The following is a 20,772-nucleotide window of genomic DNA, read 5'->3' on the forward strand; positions in this document are numbered from 1 at the left end:
AGACACTAACGAGTCACGACACCCTGCGATGTTTACTGCACTGACAGCTGATCTAGTCTGCAGTGTGTGATTTAACGGAGGTTAGCTTTAGCTTCATGGTTTAGGATACAGCAGAGCAGCGGAGAAAACAAACGACAGCATAACAAACTGTCAGCTAACTGAGCTTCAATGAGCGGAAACGGGACAAACCGGGAGCTGACAGCAGCTGTGGCGTTAACCGTCAGCAAACACAGAGGACGTTACCTTTTAGACAGTCAGTCGGTGAGATGAGCCATTAAAACACACGACTGTTCATTTAATGTCACACCAAAACATTACACACAAACACACACAGCCGATAGCCTAACAACGGTCGTAGTCCTCCTGACCCCGGAGCACTTTGAGTGTGACACAGTCTCGGTGACGGTGGACGGTGTCCCTGAAAACCACGGCACCGAGCGAGGACGGGTTCCGCACAGCAGCAACAAAACTCTGGACGCGTCACTTCCTGTTTACGGCTGTGGCCTTCAAAATAAAAGCGAAAGGGTTTGTGAAACAGAGCTTTTTTTTTTTTTTTTTTTTTACAAACATAGGCTACAAAGAATTAAAAACGCCTGCCTGACATGAAAGTCATAGAAAATCATTAAATGCAGAGGGATGAAAAATAAATCACGAAGAAAAATATATCCTCTAGCTAATATAATACTGATTCGTTATAAACAGCCCAATAATGTTAATGATAAGTGACTCCATGACAATGATGATGGCTTTATATCTATTTGCCACTTTTCAAACAAAGTGTTTCACAGAAAAATGTAACTAAATAAAAGAGAATGTTAAATAGTCTCAGAAGTGAGGACAATAAAATAGTGGAGCAGCATAAATCTGCATTTTGAATGAATACAATTTGATATTAAAGGGACAACGAGGAGTTTCTATACGGTTATAAAAAAGTCTCACGTTAATGTGGATGAATCTCCGCTACTCACACTTGTTAATGGCTCCATTTTCGCTAAATATATCGATCTGTCTCTATCGTTATTTTGTTATTGTTAGTGGTGGCGGAAATGCTGGTCGAGCCGACCAGCGTTTCCTTCATGGCGAGTTATGAGAATAACGCCGCAGAATCGCCGTTTATGGTCGGAACTATGATGGTATGTGAACCTCTTTGAACCTCTGACTTTAATTTTTGATGAATGAAAACATGAGTCCGTCTTGCGCCGGGTCAAAGAAATGTACGGTGCGCGCGGAGGCTCATAAATGTAGTGTGAAAACGCTTCGCTTTTCCAAAACTCCTCGTTGTCCCTTTAACATTTATAAACACCATTTCAATCATATTTTTTTTTAGCATTGTACAGTATCAGTGGGTCTGAGTTTGATTGCTCTACATCACAACCCAGTAAAAAGAAGACACAGGTTGTGTTTTTTGGAGTTTTGTGGTATTGTATGTTGGTTAACACCAATCGCCCTTTTATTCTGAAAAAAGAAGATAGCGCCGGAAGTGTCGTAAGTGTACCCGCCTACGGACGTGATGTGTTGTTTGAGCGCGTCCATGCTGGTCCAAACACAAACGGGGACAGCCGGAGTGTGACGGTTGTGGTGGTGGTGGTGTGGCTGTGTGGAGCTGCTGGTGGTGATGATGCTGGAGAGGAGCAGAGTGACGGTGGTGGCGGAGCTGCTCCTCAGCAGGAGGCACACTGAGGAGGAGAAGATCCACTGTCTGTTCTCCAGAGCCTTCGTCCAGTGAGTCTCTGTCATCATCTCTTCTGTCTCCTGTCTCTGTCTGATGTGGATGTGTGTGAAGCTGTGGAGGTGTGAGTCTTCATCCTGTGTCCTCCTCTGTCCAGGGATCGAGAGCTGTACCGCTCTGACAACAGACTGCTGACCTTTGACCTGACCGATGCTGCAGTCCAAGGTAGGCTATATGTCACAGCATCTCATTATGTTTGAGGCAGAGATTGAATTAGTGTGAAAGACAATTCTTAATTCACACAGAATCAGGTGACGAAGAGGAGGAGGAGGGAGAGGAAGAAGAGGAGGCTGGGGAGCTGTTGGATGAAGAGGCTCAGCTGATGGCCAGCATGGGTCTGCCTCTGGCCTTCGTCTGCTCATCAGACAAGAGGAGAGCAGTAAGTCAGAGCTGTAGACGTTAAAGGGATAGTTCAACGTTTTGGCAAATTCTCCCATTGCCATAATCCCTATAGTCATAGCAGTAGGTGGTTCATTACCTTTAATCATCGGTGCACGTTGGTTTAAGATCAGCAGGGCAGAGACGCAAGCTGCTCAGCTAACACAATGGAGATGAATGGTACAGGTTCACTCTCATCAAACTCATCAAATACACAATCCAACAACTCCAAAACATTCTGGTGGACAAGTTGTGACCTGCACATTCACCATGCTATGAAATAATCATGTAGAATTATATAACATTACGACATGCAAAGCAAATACTCTGAATACTTGAATGAATCATGTCAATCGCAACTGTATAGATTATATATTTTTTTATAATTCAACGAAACATGTCCAATCCTCCTGCAATTATGTACCTATTTTTGTTACATAATACCCATCCTCTGTCTTTATGGACTTTTTATTTCAATTGTTGTATTGTTTTGGGGACTACGGATGTAATTTAGCAGTGAGGACAATGGACAGTGAGTACTCATGCACTCACTGTCCATTAATATGCACTGTCCCGACTAAATAAACAAATAAAGTAAAATAAACTACTTGCGCTTTTGAAATCACTCCGCCAAGCAGCCGTGTCTGGAATGTAGTTCCGGCTGCATTTGCCTCGAAAACAACTCTGTCTCGTAATGTTACATGATTATCTCATAGCGTGGTGAATGTGCAGGTCACAACTTGTCCACCAGAGCGTTTTGGAGTTGTTGGATTGTGTATTCGATGAGTTTGATGAGGGACAGGGGGCCTGTACCGTTCACCTCCATTGTGTTCACTGAACAGCTTGCGTCTCTGCCCCACTGATCTCAAAACAACATGCACCGATACTTAAAGGTAATGAACCTACTGCTATGACTATAGGGATTATGGCAATGGGCGATTTTGCCAGAAATGTTGAACTATCCCTTTAAAGCTTAATGAAATGAATGAAAGTGTAATATTGAGGTGCTGAATGAGGCTGTGTGTGGTCACGTGACAGCGGAGGAGGTCCAGCAGGAAGTCTGACATGTGTGGTGCTGGGCCAGAAGAGGAGGAGCAAGATGGAGGAGAGCGAGTTGACAACGAAGGTAATCATTATTTACAGAGTAGTGAGGCGACATGGAGTCAGGTAAGTATGAATTTCAATCACCAGTCTGAGCTTCCTCCTGCAGACGAATCAGGTTACATCACTGCTTAAAACTCCCCTGAAACATGTGATTTTAATCCTCTTCATACGTGTATAATAACTTTTTGCTTTTATTGTTTTAATTGTCTTTACTTATACCTTTTTATTTATTATCTATTGTAAAATGTATAAATAAAGTACATTTACATTTACATTTTAATATCATTTGTGATGTTATTTGACACTCTTTGTTTTATTTGTAGGCGCTGAGAAGGAGGTGAGTGATCCGCTGGAGGGAGGAACAGGAGGCACACAGGATGCTGGCTGGGAGAACTACTGGGGTAAGTAAAAAAAAAAAAAAAAGTAAATACATTAGAATAGTATGTAAAAGTTTGTTTATTCCAATAGTTCAACTCAAATAGTATAACTCATATATTATATAGATTCATTACACACAGACTGAAATATTTTTTTATTGTAATGATTATATCTTACATTTAATGAAAACCCCAATTTCAGTATCTCAAAACATTAGAATATAGTGAAAAAAGTCTCCTATTGTAACCTAATGGTGTCACACTCTAATCGGCTCTGGTTCAGTAGCTCCACTGTCATATTCTACTTTATTGAGACACACCTGTAAGTGTGCACTGAACCCTGTGACATCTGTAGGGTTATTTGCAGATAAATGTATAGATGAAGCATTTATCTGAGTGCACAAAAAAAACTCCAAGTGAGGAGATAGAACATTCTCAGTTCACATGATATGGTTTAAATGAATTGAGGATTTAAACTAAACCAGTAAACTTTATTACTGGTTTATAATGAGGTGATTAGTTATTAATTCTTCATAAATCATAAATTATAAACAAGTTACAACAAAGGTTTTTATATACTGGTGCAGGCAAGATCAAGTTAATGCTTACAATTTATTAATCTTCTTAATGACTGGTCAAAGAGATGTATTGTAAAATGTGATGCGTATTACTATTTATTAATGAGTTATAAATAATAGTAACTTATTAAAGTGGCTCCATTAAGCAAGTTTACATGCTTGTAAGTGACTGAGGACTCAGGTAGTAACAGAAAGCAGCATCTCCATGTTAAGATCCACCATGCACAACAAGCACCTGTGATTGACAGGTGCCCTTTTTATTTAATGTGTTATAACAGCTCATTAAGCTTCATGAACTGTTAACCATCTTATTAATATATAGACCATTCAGAAATCCTTTTATTGCAAAGTGGTGCCATTATATTTTGTGCAATGAGCTAGGAGACAGTAACATAAAACTACTTGACCTCGACGTCCATTGTTGTCCATGTGAAGCTGTGCAGGGTGAAGCTCTGCTGTGGAGCAGCTGGCTGGAGAAACACCCCGAGCCTGAGCAGCCGTCTGCAGCTGATCCAGGAGCAGCGACTGCTCCGTGGGATGACCCGGAGACAAAGGCTCAGTGGGACAAACACGCTGCAGACACCTACTACTACTACTGGGAGCAGTATTCATACTGGGCAGCACAGGGCTGGACCACGGACCAGACAGCAGGTACTGTTGTTTTCTAGGCGGATTTACAGCCTTTACTTTTATCCCAGTTGTTTAAAGCAAAGTAGGATTGAATCAGTCTGATCCAGATCCAAACTTTTCAAGATTACCAATCCGAGTGTTTTAAATGGGACTGTGTATCACACTGAAGGCTGATTGGTCTGTCAGGTAGAACAGCAGCATGTGGCCACTTAAAGTGTGTTTATTTGAAAATGGGGTGTATGTATTGTTTTCTGTGCTCTTTGTTGTTTCTTCAACATATTTTAAACAGCCAAACACCATCTGGTCTAAAAAAACAACAAATATACAGTATATTAGTCAAATACATTGTAAATATTTCCCATGTGGTTCAAATTCAAACTTCATATTTCAGATTTCATTTAATTATCCAGTAGTTGGGGAACATTTCTTCAATTGTGGAATAATCAAAAGTTAACTTTATTTACTTTATCACTGTTGTGGTTTAAAAATCAGGTGCAAAATATAAATCAATAAATGTGTATATACTACATTATATATGTTGGTTATTTGACTAGTTTTAATTTAAATCACATTTTGTTCCTGAAATCCACCTTGAATCCACCAAACTGCTGGGATCAGAATAATCCTGATTTTGTGGATCAAAGTTTCCCTGATCCTACAAAAAAGTTTTGAACAACACAAACTAAGGGTTTTCAACCAAGATTGGATTACGTGATCTAATCAGATCTCAGAATCTGTTTTTAGTTTTGAACAACCCATTTTCAAGATTTGATCATGCAGTCTCACACCTGGGGCTCCCTCCTCAACAGAACATCAGGGTAGATTTGACAGATTACTCAGGACTGTTCACAAACGAACACTCAATATCATCAATGTAAAACTAGGTACTGAGAACACCAGTGAAGAGGCGGTGGCAGAGGTGAAGGACGGAGGCACGGAGACGCGCTCGGACGAAGGGAAGGATGGACGGGCTGAGGAAGAGGAGGTGAAGGGTCTCCATGATCTGTTTGGACGGAGGTGCAGGCTGGAGTCAGGAGGGAGCTGTGTGACCGGTGACCGTCCGTCTGACGGTGGAGACGACCGCAAGAGACCCGCTGCCTCCTCACACCAGGACACAGCCACGCATACAAGTATGTCCCAGTGTGTATGTGTGTGCGCACACTACTGTACATTCACTGTCTGTGGGATTTTTCAACATTTTGGCAAAAGTGCCTATTGCCATAATCCCTATAGTTTTAGGAGTAGGTTCATTATCTTTAATTGTTGGTGCAAGCAGTTTTTAGATTGGCGGGGCAGAGACGTGAGCTGCATGGTGCGCCGTATTTTCTCCTTTCTCTCATCAAACTTCACATCAAATACACAATCCAACAACTCCAAAACGCTCTGGCGGACAAGTTGTGACCTGCACATTCACCACGCTATGAGATAATAATGGAACGTTACGAGACAGAGTTGTTTTCAAATGCGTAGCCGGAACTACATCCCAGACACGGCTGCTGGGCGGAATGATTTCAAAAGCGCAAGTAGTTCCAAGAATTTGCTTCATGTGTCGTAAATATGTTATTATTTCATAGCGTGGTGAATGTGCAGGTCACAACTTGTCCACCGGAGCGTTTTGGAGTTGTTGGATGTGCATTTAGTTTGAAGAGGGAAACGTAGAAATACCCTGCAGCTCGCTTCTCTGCCCCGCCGATCTAAAAACAGCACGCACCGACAATTAAAGGTAATGAACCTACTGCCAAGACTATAGGGATTATGGCAATAGGTCAATTTGCCCAAATGTTGAACTATCCCTTTGTATGATGACTGGAAAAAGTTTTTTTTAGCCAGAACTAACACTTTGTGATTCTAACAGATCAGGAAAATACTGTGAAGGAAACTTCATCCATCACCATTTGTGTCTGGCCCCTAGTGCGGCTCTTGTTGCCAAGCAACCTTGACCACATGTAACTTTTTTTATAGAAAGAGAATGTTTTACTCTTTTAGTATTTGTTGCATGAAGTCAGTGAGTTTATTTGAGAGTTACCACCACATCTTACAGGAATAATGCTGATTCATTTGATGTGTATGTGCCTTATGTTTTGACACAGATTCCCAGCATGCTACTGGCAGCCCTAACACAGAGTACAGCTCAACGAATAACATGTCAAATAGAGGTGATGGTGATGATGATGATGATGACAAACCTCCAGGAGGAGGATGTGCTAAAGTCAAGAGCAGGTGAGTGTGTACAGGAACCAAAACCACTGCTGCTTAAAGGATGGATAGGATGTATTTAGGATATCTAGTTTATCCCAGTGGTTCCCAGCCTTTTCCAACTCAGTGCCCACTTGAAAATCTCAAAAATGTTTGCAGCCCACCTCGGACCACATAAACAACACAGAGGCCAAATAATGTGTTGTCAGAGCACTTTTCTTTTTAATGATGGAAAAAGCAAAACAAAACAATGAAAATTAGTGCAAATTAGTGCAATAGTATTTGAACTTTTTTCATATCTTTTTAAAGTAATTTTTAAAAACATTATTCATATATGTTTTTATTTTTATATAATTACGCTTTTTTTTGTTTTTTTTTTCCCACAAAAATCATACTATTTTGAAAACGATTTGATGTCGTCCACTTGCAGTATCGTCGCAGCCCACCAGGGGGCTGCGACCCACAGGTTGGAAATGACTGGTTTATCCCTGATTGTCATATACTATGTTTACAGAATAAAAAACACAAGACAAGAGACAACTTCACAGAATGAAAGACAAAGTATAAGTATAAAAATAACAAGTTCTAAGAATAAAACAGTAAATGAAACAACAATGATGTATAACCCTCCAACAGGAGAAAAGGGACTCTGCAAGAAAGGAGTGGAAAAAAGTACTTCATATTACCTCTCATTTACTCTACTTTATGATTAATTTTGAGTTTGTGCATATTTCTGTCTTTTCTCCCCTGTGTGGATATTTGGAAAAATATATAGAGGGACCAGTGCTCGGTGCGATTGCCCCCGTGGCCCTAATAAAAAAAAAGAAAAACAATAATGTAATTATAAACAATTTCAACTACTGTCACATTAGCTGTTAAAGTGGTAGAGTGTAAAATATCAGCAGTAGGAAGGTGACATGTTCAGTGTGTGAGCAGCACTGAGATGATAAAATAAAGGAAAATTCTCAGTCTCTTTGTTACTTGATCACAACCCTGAAAAACAATGTCGGTCATATCTGACACTGTGTAGAATATGGTCACTTTAATTTTTAAGATATCACCATAGTTACCAGATGAAGAGATGAAAGTGGGTACTGGTCCTGCTGCTGGAAAAAAAAAGATATAATCATCTGAGCTCTGTGGTAATAAACATCTCTAAGGAAATAACACTGTTGCATGGGGAAAACATAACCCCCAAAGGGAAATTCATTACATTTAATGTAGATGAAAGAATAACCCTCACCCCTTGTGTGTGTGTGTGTGTGTGTGTGTGTGTGTGTGTGTGTGTGTGTGTGTGTGTGTGTGTGTGTGTGTGTGTGTGTGTGTGTGTGTGTGTGTGTGTGTGTGTGTGTGTGTGTGTGTGTGTGTGTGTGTGTGTGTGTGTGTGTGTGTGTGTGTGTGTGTGTGTGTGTGTGTGTGTGTGTGTGTGTGTGTGTGTGTGTGTGTGTGTGCAGTCATGAGCTGGATGTGGAGGAGAACCCACAGCTCACACCTGAGGAGGCCTGGACCAAACTGGGACTCAAACACAACCCAGAGCCCCAGTGAGTAAGACACAACAACACACCACATCCTCCATGGTAACTGAATGTTAAAACCCTGAAGGATGAGCTCCCTCTGCTTTAGACTTTATTGTCCCTTTAGGGAAATTCTTTTTCACACTACCTCTTCATTTCATAAGGACAGAGCAAGAGGGTAACATTACACACACGATACAACGTATAGACAGATGTGTACACATTTAACAATCCCCAAAAATATAAAAAAGAAAGAAAAAAGCAATGTATATATCTTTATATAGATGTAAACTCACATATATAGTACTAAAGGAAAAAACATTCACATGTTCCTATGCCTGCACAATCGTAGTTGCATGGATGCACTCATACTCACGCAAATACAACCATACACGTGCACACATACATATATCCACTTATACATATACAAACACATACACATGTACCATTATAAGTGCATACACAAGCACATATTCATCCACCTGAAAAAAAATAAAAACCTAGCTGGCTTCCATAAGAATTTTACAGTTTTGCTTGGTTATGCTCCTTGCCATTGTCCTACAGTTGTCTGTCTTCTTAAAGATCTGAGAAAACTTGTAGGACCAGTCACACTTAAAAACTATTTTTAGAAAGGAGAATTTTATAAAATTGGAAAAAGTCAACAAATTGTAGACTACGGAAGCGTATTGCATTCACTTGAGTAATTCATTTTTTTATTTGTTTTTCGGGGTAATTATTTCTGTTTTTCTGACTAATTATTTCTGTTTTTCGTGGTAATTTTTTCCTCCTGTTTTTTGGGGTCATTTTTTTCTGACTTAGCTTCAAGATTTCAAAATCTGCGAGAATCTCCCACCTGCAAGTATCGTTTAAAGCAGAAGTACGCGGAATATTTGTGTTAATATAAGTCTTAAATAGTTATATCTTCCGACAGCAATCACTTACATAGAGTGTTTGGTCCGAAACACGGGTCTGTCAGTCACTCTGCTCTGCTGTAAGCCGAGGAGAAAACTTTCCTTGTATCCTACATCCTTTATCCAATGAGGAGAGAGAACGGCATGAAGGGCTGTGTGTGCAGCCAAGGGATGCGCGTGAATGTGGTGACGTAGGGACGAGGACCAATAGATCCATGACGAGGGCGGGGGCTGCTAACTCCATCGGCTGACAAGAAGTTAGCCAAAACGACCGGATCGCTTACTTCTGCTTTAACCGCTACAGTCAAGCCTCCACTTCATCACGGATCTATTACATCTGAGACCCATGAGATACACTGATAGGGATTTTTAGTCAAACTCCACTTTGGTACAGGTTCCACCATTGCTTTATTTTCCAGACTGACGGCTCGAACACAAGCATCAACAAACTTTTCCCGGGGCAAACTACACACATCACATCCAGGAACGTATAACAAACATCCTTCAAAATAAAAGTACTACTCATAACACAACGAGTAAAGGCACTTTCTTTTACATTGCTTAACATACATCCATGGATATGCTCCCACAAAAAATACTGTCTTATTTTCACTGTGTTCCAAGTTAATTCAGATTTATATTGAAAGGAAACTACCTGTTATTACAGAATACGTAGAGTGTCACTCAGAACAATCTGATGTAGCACCTTTATTTTGAAATCAGTCCTTACGTTACTTGCAGGTGGGAGCTTCTCACTGGATTTTGAAATCTCAAAGCTAAGTCAGAAAAAAAGACCCCGAAAAATAGAAAATAATTAGTCAGAAAAACAGAAAAAAATATTCAAAAAAAAAAAACCAAAAAATAAATTACTCACAGGATTTAAAACAATTATTATTCAAGTGAATGCAATACGCTTCCGTAGTAGACCACATGTTTCTCTGCTCAAATAATATAAATGGGAAGAGAGTGATGTGTATGTGTGTGAAGTGTCATGGTGTGTGTCTGTGTGTCCCAGGTTCAACAGTGTGGAGAGCTTGAATGCCGGTGCGGGCCAGAAGCGTCGGAGGCAGTGGTGGACTAAAAAAGCAGTCGGCAAACACATCAGGTTCTCAGAGACGGGAAGTGACATCACGCAGCCACAGACGAGCTCCGCCCTCCACAAGGTCCAAAACTTCCTGAAGAAGAACCAGGTGGAGACGCAGACGGGTCCGTGTGACCGGGGTCAGGAGGGAGGAAGACTCACAGAGGAAGACGTGGACGGCACAGCATGTCCGGGAGACGAGGAGAAGAGGGGGGAGGAGATGAAGAGCGCTGAGGAAGAGGAGATGGCTAATAATCCGGATGCAGGCTGGAGGGAGGAAGAGGAGGAAGAGGAGGAAGAGGAGCAGCCTGGTAGACAGTTACCAAGCCTAGAAACCCCTGACTTCCTCATGTCTGAAGCACCGGCACAGGAGCGAGGTGAGTAGGAGGTTCATCATGTGATCTGATCACATCTGAGAATCCTGATGCAGTCTTTTTTTTTTTTTTTTTTTAAAGAATATTTTTTATTGAAATTTCAAATGCATTTCAAACTCAACACTGAATGCACAAACATTTTCACCCATATCCCCTCGAACAGACAAAAAAAGAGAGACAAAAAAAAATCAAATGGACAGTGACATCAGACATCAGACTAATGGAATAAAATAAATAAGTTAGAATAAAATGGGACAAAAATAAATAAATAAAATACAATTAAATTAAATTTAAATTAAATTAAATAAAAGGCAGGATCATTTCATAACCTGTTATTCAGACAGTGTTATCTGTTTCATTGGTCAGGAATGACATAAATGATTCCCAAATACAAGCAAACCCCTCCTGTTTACCTTTAACAATGTATGTCAATCTCTCCAGTCCAAGACAAGTTATCAACTCCTTCTTCCATATTGCCAGTGATGGTGGTTCTACATTTTTCCAACAAAGTGCAATCACTCTCCTTGCATGGAGAAGTCCAAAGTCAATCATTTTCGATTGCTTCTTTGTTCTGATGAAGTCCTTGGGGTATATTCCAAGTATACAGATTATTGACGTCAAAGGAATGTTACACTTAACCATCCGTGATAAACATTTATCCTGATGCAGTCTAATGACAAACTGTGTGTGTGTGTGTGTGTGTGTAGAGCTCAGCGTTAAAGACAGCAGGAAGGCAAAGAAGAAAAAAAAGAAGAAGAATAAAGGAGGAAGGAAGCAGCCGATCCCAGAGGAGATGGCAGCTGAACCGGAGCTGGCTAAATACTGGGCTCAGCGCTACAGACTCTTCTCCCGCTTCGATGAGGGCATCAGGCTGGACCGAGGTCAGTCTGAGACACAGGTCACCTCACTGTCGTCATTTACCACCTTCAGGATGGGACATTCAATGCTCTATCTCTCTTTCTCTCTCTCTTTTTTTTTGGAACACATCAGTTTTCTTCATGTAGCTTAGACATACTCAGCTACATAGTGTCACCTAGTTTTCTCTCAGTTTGGTCTTTTGTGAAACTACTATGGTTTTCACAGGCCTTATACCTCTTAAGCTCCGCCCACCACCAGGTGATCAGAGGGGGACCAGACCTTAGACATAATATAGGTAGACGCCCCATGGACTACACTTAATTTCATTTCATTTATTATTTATTTGATGAGGACAATGCATATTAATGAACAGTTAGTGATCACATCACGTCATGTACAGTAAATGTGCCAGATTTATCTTAGAGCTCATTTCCATCTGTAGTCCTCACATTTAAAGACTGTCAGACTTACCATATAAAAAAAACAACAATAGGAAGCTACCTGCGTGAGTGTAAAAAAGACATAGTAATAGCAGCAGTTACAACAATAAGAAAACAGATGGCAACCTGCAAAAAAACCAGAATATTTTCTTCTATTCATAACTCTGGGAAAAATAAATCAGTATGTAGCTATTACTTTAACTATTTGCATAATGTTACAATAATGTTACTTTTATATATATATATATATATAAAAAAAAAAAAAAGTACATCATTAAAATGATCCATGATTTTAAGTATGCTGCATCATAACTGCATAAACGTTCATAAAAAATCAAACCATTTGGAAATCGGACAAAAACTGAGCCAACATGTCTTGACCCTTATGTGTGTGTTGTGTGTCTGTGTGCAGAGGGCTGGTTCTCTGTGACTCCAGAGAGGATCGCTGAGCACATCGCCCTGCGGGTGGAGCACAGCTTCTGTGGCTGTCAGCTGATCGTAGACGCCTTCTGTGGGGTGGGAGGAAACGCCATCCAGTTCGCCCTCACTGGGAAGAGAGGTGAACCGTGTGTGTGTGTGTGTGTCTGTCTTGCACCTTCATTCCTCTAAGCTGGGGACACACTACACAATTTCCACAGTCATTGTCAGTGTGGAGTACACGCTAACCGACTGGCTTCAGCAGATCTTTTATGATGATACTTTAAAGCCCCAGTGTGTAACTTATTTGGCTTTTTATTAGCAAAAATAAAATATTGCTTTCATAAATGGGTGGATGACGTGACATGGCAGTTTTGCTGTCTTCAGTGTCAAACATGTATGAATAAAAAATATATTTGCCAAACACCTTCTCAATATTGTGCAGAACATCATGCTTTATGTGAACATACTCAACATTTAAACAGTTCATCACTCATTCTTTCAGAATTTTCAACCAAACATGACAAAAGTCATATGGTGTGACTGTCCGACACTTGTTTCTCAAAGTGAGAATCTGAATAAAACTAAGAAAAATAAGTGCAAAAATTCTCAAAAAAATACAGAAAAATAATACAGATGTCTATTTGTGAGCCTACTCTTTTCAATGTCCAAGCATGATGTTTTCAGTCAATTCTAATCAAAAAGATTTTGTCACAAAAATCAAAATCATATGGTGTGACACTGTTTTGGGATATTTCAACGGGCAATTGTTTTGACATCCTTGGGAAGGAGAGGACCCTCTTCAAGAAGACTGTACAGTACTGGCAATGTATTGCTAGTACTGTACAACCTGAGTTGTGCCATCATTTTTATTTTTACAATAAATCAGATCTTGTTGGCACTCTGACAAAGGTCCCACTTCCAGATGTCTTTTGGTGTGACACATTTTTCATAAAAATGCAAAAGAAATTTTATTATTTTGTCATATTTTCATGTAAACCTATGTTGCTTTGTTACATCTAGCATGTTGTTAGTATGATAATGTGTAGCTACACTCAACTCACTCAAGGTTGTGCTAAGTGCAGAAAACATCATATGGTGTGACACTTGATCATAATGGTGTGACATGTCTGCCTGTCACGCCATATGATTTTATTGTCACACCATATGATATGAATTGTAATTTCCTGCTATTATAACTATAAATAACAAAGTAAAATGTATGTTTTGTCCTTTTAAACATTTATTTGGGTCCATCATCACATAAAGGCTGTAATTATCCACAATTTATTGTGTTTAGTTTAGTTTAGTTTTATTCGGTGATACAGATTTCTAGTTTATCAGACAGACACAGCAGACCCCTTCACAGAAACCTTAGAATGCTGTTTAAGTCTAAACAATGTTTTGTCTTCACCTCAAACCATATTCCCTTTTCTTTGGTCAATTTGAGGCAGTAATTATGACAAGTGCAGAGAGGACAAAGAGATACAGGGAGAGACAGAATTCTGACCCTGCAATGAGAGAGGAGTTGCTGAGGAAAAGAAAAGAAAAGAAAAGTAGCCTAAACAACAACTTCTTGTTTCCATTCACTGACCAATATGAAGGTCTGAGGGAGGGTTTTAAGGGGTGCTTTCACTGTTGATTCAAAAGGCCTTTAGGTAGATTTCTTGAAGCCTGGCAATACATGATAGCTAAAATATCATAGGACTAGAACACTGTAGGCAGTGCAACTAATATTATAGTAATACTAATAATAAAAATAATAATAATAATACATGATAATAAGTTGGATAATACATGGTTTGCATTCACACATGGCGACATGATCATATGGTGTGACACTATATCATTTGGTGTGACATTCCAAATTGTGAAAATGACATACCTTTATTAATGATAAAATGTGAAAATGTTCATGGAATACATAGAAAATAGTATCAGCAAGAGTCACAAATATTTTTATAATTTTATAGCAATGTTTGTCACAATAAATAGAAAATATGTTGAAAGACCGACGGCATAGGTCTCACATTGAGCAATGATTTAGAAAATAATACACAAATTTAATTAATTTCCACAAAAGTATAATGGATCACAGTTTAGTTATGATAAATGACTTTGATAAAGTGAGTAACTTAAGAGAGCTATAATCCATTTTCAGTTTATATACAATTATTTTCATGTCACACCATATGACGATTTTAGGCGCTAATAAAACAAATTGTCACATAAATTCTGATTCCAACTGAAAATCTAAAAACCACATATGTTTCTATAGAGATGAGAGTTAGTAGAACAAAAGTCAACCATTTTGATGCTTGTTATTTGAAATTTTTGAAAAAACACTTTTATCTGGTGTATATGTCACTGACCCAAATACGTATTTCACTGAAGTCGAATCACACCCGCATACATAAGTACAGTATAAGTTCATTTTACAGTTGTTTAAAGCAGAAGTAAGCGATCCGGTCATTTTGGCTAATGCTGCGTTCCAGGCAGGCTTTTGAAACCGTAAATTACAGCTTCAAGTCACAACTTAGGACTTTGTAGCGTTCCAGGCAACCCACTCGTGTTTTTCCGACCTGTTTTACCTGTGAAAGTCACTATAACGGCCACTCGTAACTTCCGACCCGTGACAGATCGAACTGGTACAACTTCACAGGTCGGAAAAACACGAGTTACGAGTTGCCTTGAACGCACCATAACAGTCCTCGTCCCTACGTCACCACATTCACGGCGTCCCTTGGCTGCACACACAGCCCTGCATGCCGTTCTCTCTCCTCATTGGATAAAAACTGTAGGATACGAGAAATGTTTTCTCCTCGGCTTACAGCAGAGCAGAGGGACTGACAGACCCGTGTTTCGGTCCAAACACTCTATGTAAGTGATTGCTGTCGGAAGATATAACTATTTAAGACTTATATTAACACAAATATATCACTTACTTCTGCTTTAAGCAAAACTTTTTGTCATCATATTCCAAATGAGGAGAATCCTGCGGAGACAAATCTAACCTTCCAGGCTAAAAGTTTCCTCTCTTCTGATTGGCTTACTGACCTGTTGTTGCTAGAGCTCCAGAGAGAAGCCAGGGGGAGGAGATGTATCACTACACTGAGATGTTTTTTGGTTCTTGAAACCACAGATCTGTCTTTTATGGACCAACATTTAAACCACATAATTTTTCCTTCAAAACTGTTGATTAATATGCAATGGTGCAATTTTAAGGCTATTTCTACTTCTGTCACATTGGTTTGGGACATTTTTGCCCCCCCACCTCATGCCTGGGTAGTGATGGGTGGTAAAAGGGGGTCCTCAGGGTTGTTAAAAAAATGGAAAAATGGAATGAAAATGAAAAGGTTGAAACCACTGCTGTAGTGTGTCTCCAGCTGTAGTTATTCATGTGGCGAATTGTTAAAACCCTGGTTTCATCAGTGTCAGTTGTTCTGGTGCTGATGGTTTTATACTATACTATACTACAAAAACTGCTCCTGTGGTTTTATTTGAGCTGACTGTGAACTTCTTCTGGATGTGTGTGTGTGTCTCCTGTGGTTGAACCTTCAGTGGTGGCGGTGGACATCGACCCGGTGCGGTTGGACTTGGCACGGCACAACGCCACGGTTTACGGCGTGGCCGATCTGATAGAGTTCGTGCAAGGGGACTTCCTGCAGCTGGCGCCCCGTCTCCGCGGCGATGTGGTCTTCCTGTCGCCGCCCTGGGGAGGACCGGACTACCTGACGGCCGAGGTGTTCGACATCAAGACCATGATGGAGCCTGATGGATATCCTTTGATGTGGCAGCAGTCACAGTGTGTGTGTGTGCTCCGTGCTCCTTCTTCTGTATGACATTGTGTTATTATAAAACGTTGCTGTTGGTCCTTGACAGTTTCTACATTTGAGATTTTCCGTCTGGCCAAACTGATCTCAGACAACATCGTGTACTTCCTGCCTCGCAACGCTGACATGGATCAGGTCTGTGTGTTCAAAGTGTGTGTGTGCAGGACATTTGTCGTTATCATTTTCTCTGTAACCAAAAACACTGAGGTTCTAACTCCTCTGTAACTGATTGAAACAAAGTCACCGATTCCACCTGAAACCACCTGATCTGTAGTGAAGGTCTCAGGGCCGTAGCTAGGAATTCTGGGCCCCCTGAATGAATACTGAAGTGGGCCCCTGTCCCCTGACTTTGAGGTTTTTGTGGGTGACTACTGAGCTGCAACGGCCCTGAAAGGTCTCATATAGTAATGTAGATTTCCATGATTTTCTCATTGATTATTGCAACGGAGTATAAGGGTGACATTGAGATAAAAATTTCAGACTTTGAGAATAAAGACATAATATTACGAGAATAAAGTCATCATATTATGAGAAAAATGTCATAATTTACAAGAATTAAAGCAGAAGTAAGTGGTCCGGTCGTTTTCGCTAATGCTGCGTTCCAGGCAGGCTTTTGAAATAAATTACAGCTTCAAGTCACAACTTACGACTTTGTAGCGTTTCAGGCAACCCACTCGTGTTTTTCCGACCTGTTTTACCTGTGAAAGTCACTATAACGGCCACTCGTAACTTCCGACCGGTGAACTCGTACCAGATCGAACTGGTACCACTTCACGGTCGGAAAAATACGAGTTTCCTTGAACGCACCATAACAGTCCTCGTCCCTACGTCGCCACATTCACGGCGTTCCTTGGCTGCACACACAGCCCTGCATGCCGTTCTCTCTCCTCATTGGATAAAAACTGTAGGATACGATAAATGTTTTCTCTTCGGCTCAGAGCAGAGCAGAGGGACTGAGAGACCCGTGTTTCAGTCCAAACACTCTATGTAAGTGATTGCTGTCGGAAGATATAACTATTTAAGACTTATATTAACACAAATATATCACTTACTTCTGCTTTAAGTGGCAATTTTATGAGAAAAAATAGCAACTTCCTCCAAGTCCGCTTGGTTCTTTCTACAGAATAGATGCATTTTCTTCCATATTCTTTTCACAGTCCTCATACTGATAATAATGTGGTGCTCATGTGCCAAAAGATTAAGTATCTCTTTGTTTGTGAAACCTATACTGAAGTAGGCCAACAAATTCACAAAATGCTCCACGGTCTTATTTTACACAACTTTCCTCCTCTAAGAGAACAGGTTAAAATATTATGACTTTATTCTCATAATATTATATAATATTATATATTCCCGTAATATTATCACTTTATTCTTGTAATATTATCACTTTATTCTCATAATATTATATAATATACATTATTGTATTATGACTTTATTCTCGCAATTTATGACTTTTTTCTTGTAAAACTGTGACTTAATTCCCGAAGTATGTGAAAAAAATGTTTTTTTCTCAACATGGCCCTAACACTCCGTTGTAGATTATAAAGCAAGCAGGTCTATATTTTATATTCTGTGTAAAAGTTCATTTTACAGTTGTTTAAGCAAAACGTTTTGTCATCATATTCCGAATGAGGAGAATCCTGCGGAGACAAATCTAACCTTCCAGGCTAAAAGTTTCCTCTCTTCTGATTGGCTTACTGACCTGTTGTTGCTAGAGCTCCAGAGAGAAGCCTGGGAGAGGAGATGTATCATTACACTGAGATGTTTTTTGGTTCTTGAAACCACAGATCTGTCTTTTATGGACCAACACTTTTAGATAAAACACTGGTTAAGAGGAAAACAAGAAGCTGTAACATCGTCCCCTCCCTGTCTCTCCTCAGGTGGCGTCTCTGGCTGGTCCAGGAGGGAAGGTGGAGGTGGAGCAGAACCTCCTCAACAGCAAGCTGAAGACGGTCACAGCTTATTTTGGCAGTTTGATCAATTCAGACAGTTAACAACCCTCTATGTCTGTTCCTCTACTCACACCACCATCATCCTCTTTGATTCACTCCAGGGATCCATCCAAACACAAGCAGCAGTTTTACTCTCTCTCTTTTTACCCTTTCTAATTTAAATAGACTGAACCAGAGGATCAGAGGTTCTCAGCAGCCTCTGTGACTCTGAGTTAAATTAAATCATCACTTGTGTTTTACAACAACCTATATTTTATTCTTTTTTACTGTATAGAACCAATAAACATTTTTTAAGAAGGTTTTTGTTCTTAGCGTCATTATTTGTCAGAAAACATGTCTGGTTTGAGGATCAGTTAGTCTTATCTCATCTTGGAGTCTGCATGTGGTACGTTCAGGGTGCAGCTCCCTGGTTCTTCTAAAGATAAAGAGATGGTTAGCAGGGAGGTGACTCATGCTCCTGCCTGTGAGTGTAGATGCAGTCAGTGCTTTCTGTTGTTCTGAGGTGTCTCCATATCACACAGCCCAGGATTTATCGCAGTCCAGAAACCCATGATGTTCAGTTCAGAGCTTCTATTGTCTATGTGTTTTGCAGTGATAGTAAGAATAACACATGATAAAAACAATATAAGATACATAGAAGGAGGACAGAAGAACTGTTTTGATTAATTAAATATTACTGAATTATTAATTATTACTGACTTACATTGTTTCAGCTGGTAGCAGCAAAGTCTGGTAGCTCTGAGTTTATACTCCATCACTATTTTTGTTGTGTTTTTATCTATCTATCTATCTATCTATCTATCTATCTATCTATCTATCTATCTATCTATCTATCTATCTATCTATCTATCTATCTATCTATCTATCTATCTATCTATCTATCTATCTATCTATCTATCTATCTATCTATCTATCTATCTATCTATCTATCTATCTATCTATCTATCTATCTATCTATCTTATCTTATCTTATCTTATCTTATCTTATCTATCTATCTATATTACATCCACTACTGCAAGTTCCATTTGAAGTTCTCCATGAAGTCATTGCTAGGATACAGGCCAAACATCCTGAGGCACTTTTAATGACATTTGTTTCCCTGATGGACTCACTGGAGGATGTGGTGGAGAGATGAACACTGACCAACTCCGATCATTCACTTTCAATCATTCACAAAAAAAAAAAACACACACAATCTTGCACTGAATCATTTCAATACATTACATTTGTCATATCATCTGAATTCAGTCCATCTACAACTCTTGACATCACAAGGTGGAGTTCCAGAACAGTCAGTTTAGCACCGGGTCATAATGAAGTTCTAGAACCAAAGACTCAGACACAGCACACTGAGTTATTATTATCTCTGTGTTGGAGCAGACTACACTCACCCTGTGGATCAGTTAGTGACTTTTGTGGATGTACTGAAAAGCGCTTGAACCTGAACTTGGTAAGACACTGTTTCTGGAGTCCAGTTATGTTGCAGCAGAAGACCAGAGCTAGAAAGTGTGAGGAAGTTTAGACATAAGGCATCACTAACCACCTGTTGGTAGTTTCATGTTGTACCATGTTTATTTGAACAGAAATGTAGAAACAAGATGAAAACTATTCCTCATGTTGACGTTTAGCCAGGCCAACCACGTCCTGACTCCTGAGTTCGGCGAGATTTAGAGAATCCTCCTGTTTCTTCACTTTTCTGACGTTGCTCTTTTTGCCTTCAGCCCAGAAATCGATGAACCATGTCAGAAAGCAGCAGCTGCAGCTTTGACATGGATGTGTTCCCGATCCCCAGCCGCTACAAGCTGGTGGACTTCATCGGGAGCGGGAGCTTTGGCACAGTGACACGGTGCAGCCGGAGGGACACCGGAGAGGCCGTGGCCATCAAAATCTCTAGACACGCCCAGGCTTCTAGACAGGAGGTCGGTTCACGCGCTTTTCTATTGTGACAAATATTTCTATTGTCACAAATGCTGATTACATTTCAGTGTAATTACAGTCAACTGGTTAAACTGGTTTTCTCATTAGCAAGTTAATTGTAAAACATATTCTATATGTCTGTTATGGGTTTGTTACTTTTGTTTTTCTAATTAATTAACTGTATTAAAAAAAACATGTTTTATATTTAAGTAATAAATATAAAATTATAATTATTATAACAATTATTTTATAATAATTGTATAAAAATATAACAATATCATATAATACTAATACATTTATATTTTTTACATTTTATATAAAATATATTTTGAAATATTTTCTTATAATTTTTAACACTTAAATATGCTCAATAATGTACTAACGTTAAATAAGGGACCCTTATTGTAAAGTGTTACCATGTTCTTTTATTCTTTGATATATTTCATGGTTGAATTCATTTATTTGTGATTCATTCTTCT

The 20,772-nt window shown here is 39.5% G+C and overlaps 2 protein-coding genes across 3 annotated transcripts in view; one reads left to right on the top strand and one right to left on the bottom strand.

Annotated features, from left to right (window-relative positions):
* Window positions 1-409, bottom strand: part of tmem68 (transmembrane protein 68) — a 38,626-nt gene extending 38,217 nt beyond the window's left edge. For both annotated transcript variants that reach the window (XR_014596112.1, XM_083991759.1), the window contains exon 1: window positions 244-409. The gene's annotated coding sequence lies outside the window, so the exon portion shown is untranslated. The remainder of the gene's footprint in view (window positions 1-243) is intronic.
* A 1,104-nt stretch (window positions 410-1,513) lies between these two features.
* tgs1 (trimethylguanosine synthase 1) lies at window positions 1,514-18,616 on the top strand. The gene is made up of 15 exons (XM_083991753.1): window positions 1,514-1,722; window positions 1,827-1,894; window positions 1,975-2,108; window positions 3,146-3,233; window positions 3,535-3,612; window positions 4,602-4,817; window positions 5,681-5,926; window positions 6,887-7,016; window positions 8,447-8,533; window positions 10,433-10,875; window positions 11,580-11,753; window positions 12,583-12,729; window positions 16,149-16,365; window positions 16,477-16,555; window positions 18,304-18,616. The coding sequence occupies exons 1-15, from the start codon at window positions 1,616-1,618 to the stop codon at window positions 18,415-18,417; spliced, it is 2,328 nt and encodes a 775-aa protein (XP_083847879.1). The 5' UTR covers window positions 1,514-1,615; the 3' UTR covers window positions 18,418-18,616.
* Window positions 18,617-20,772: the final 2,156 nt, after the last annotated feature.

The sequence above is a fragment of the Trachurus trachurus genome (assembly GCF_905171665.1).
Source record: "Trachurus trachurus genome assembly, chromosome: 17".
NCBI classification, from domain to species: Eukaryota; Metazoa; Chordata; class Actinopteri; order Carangiformes; family Carangidae; genus Trachurus; species Trachurus trachurus.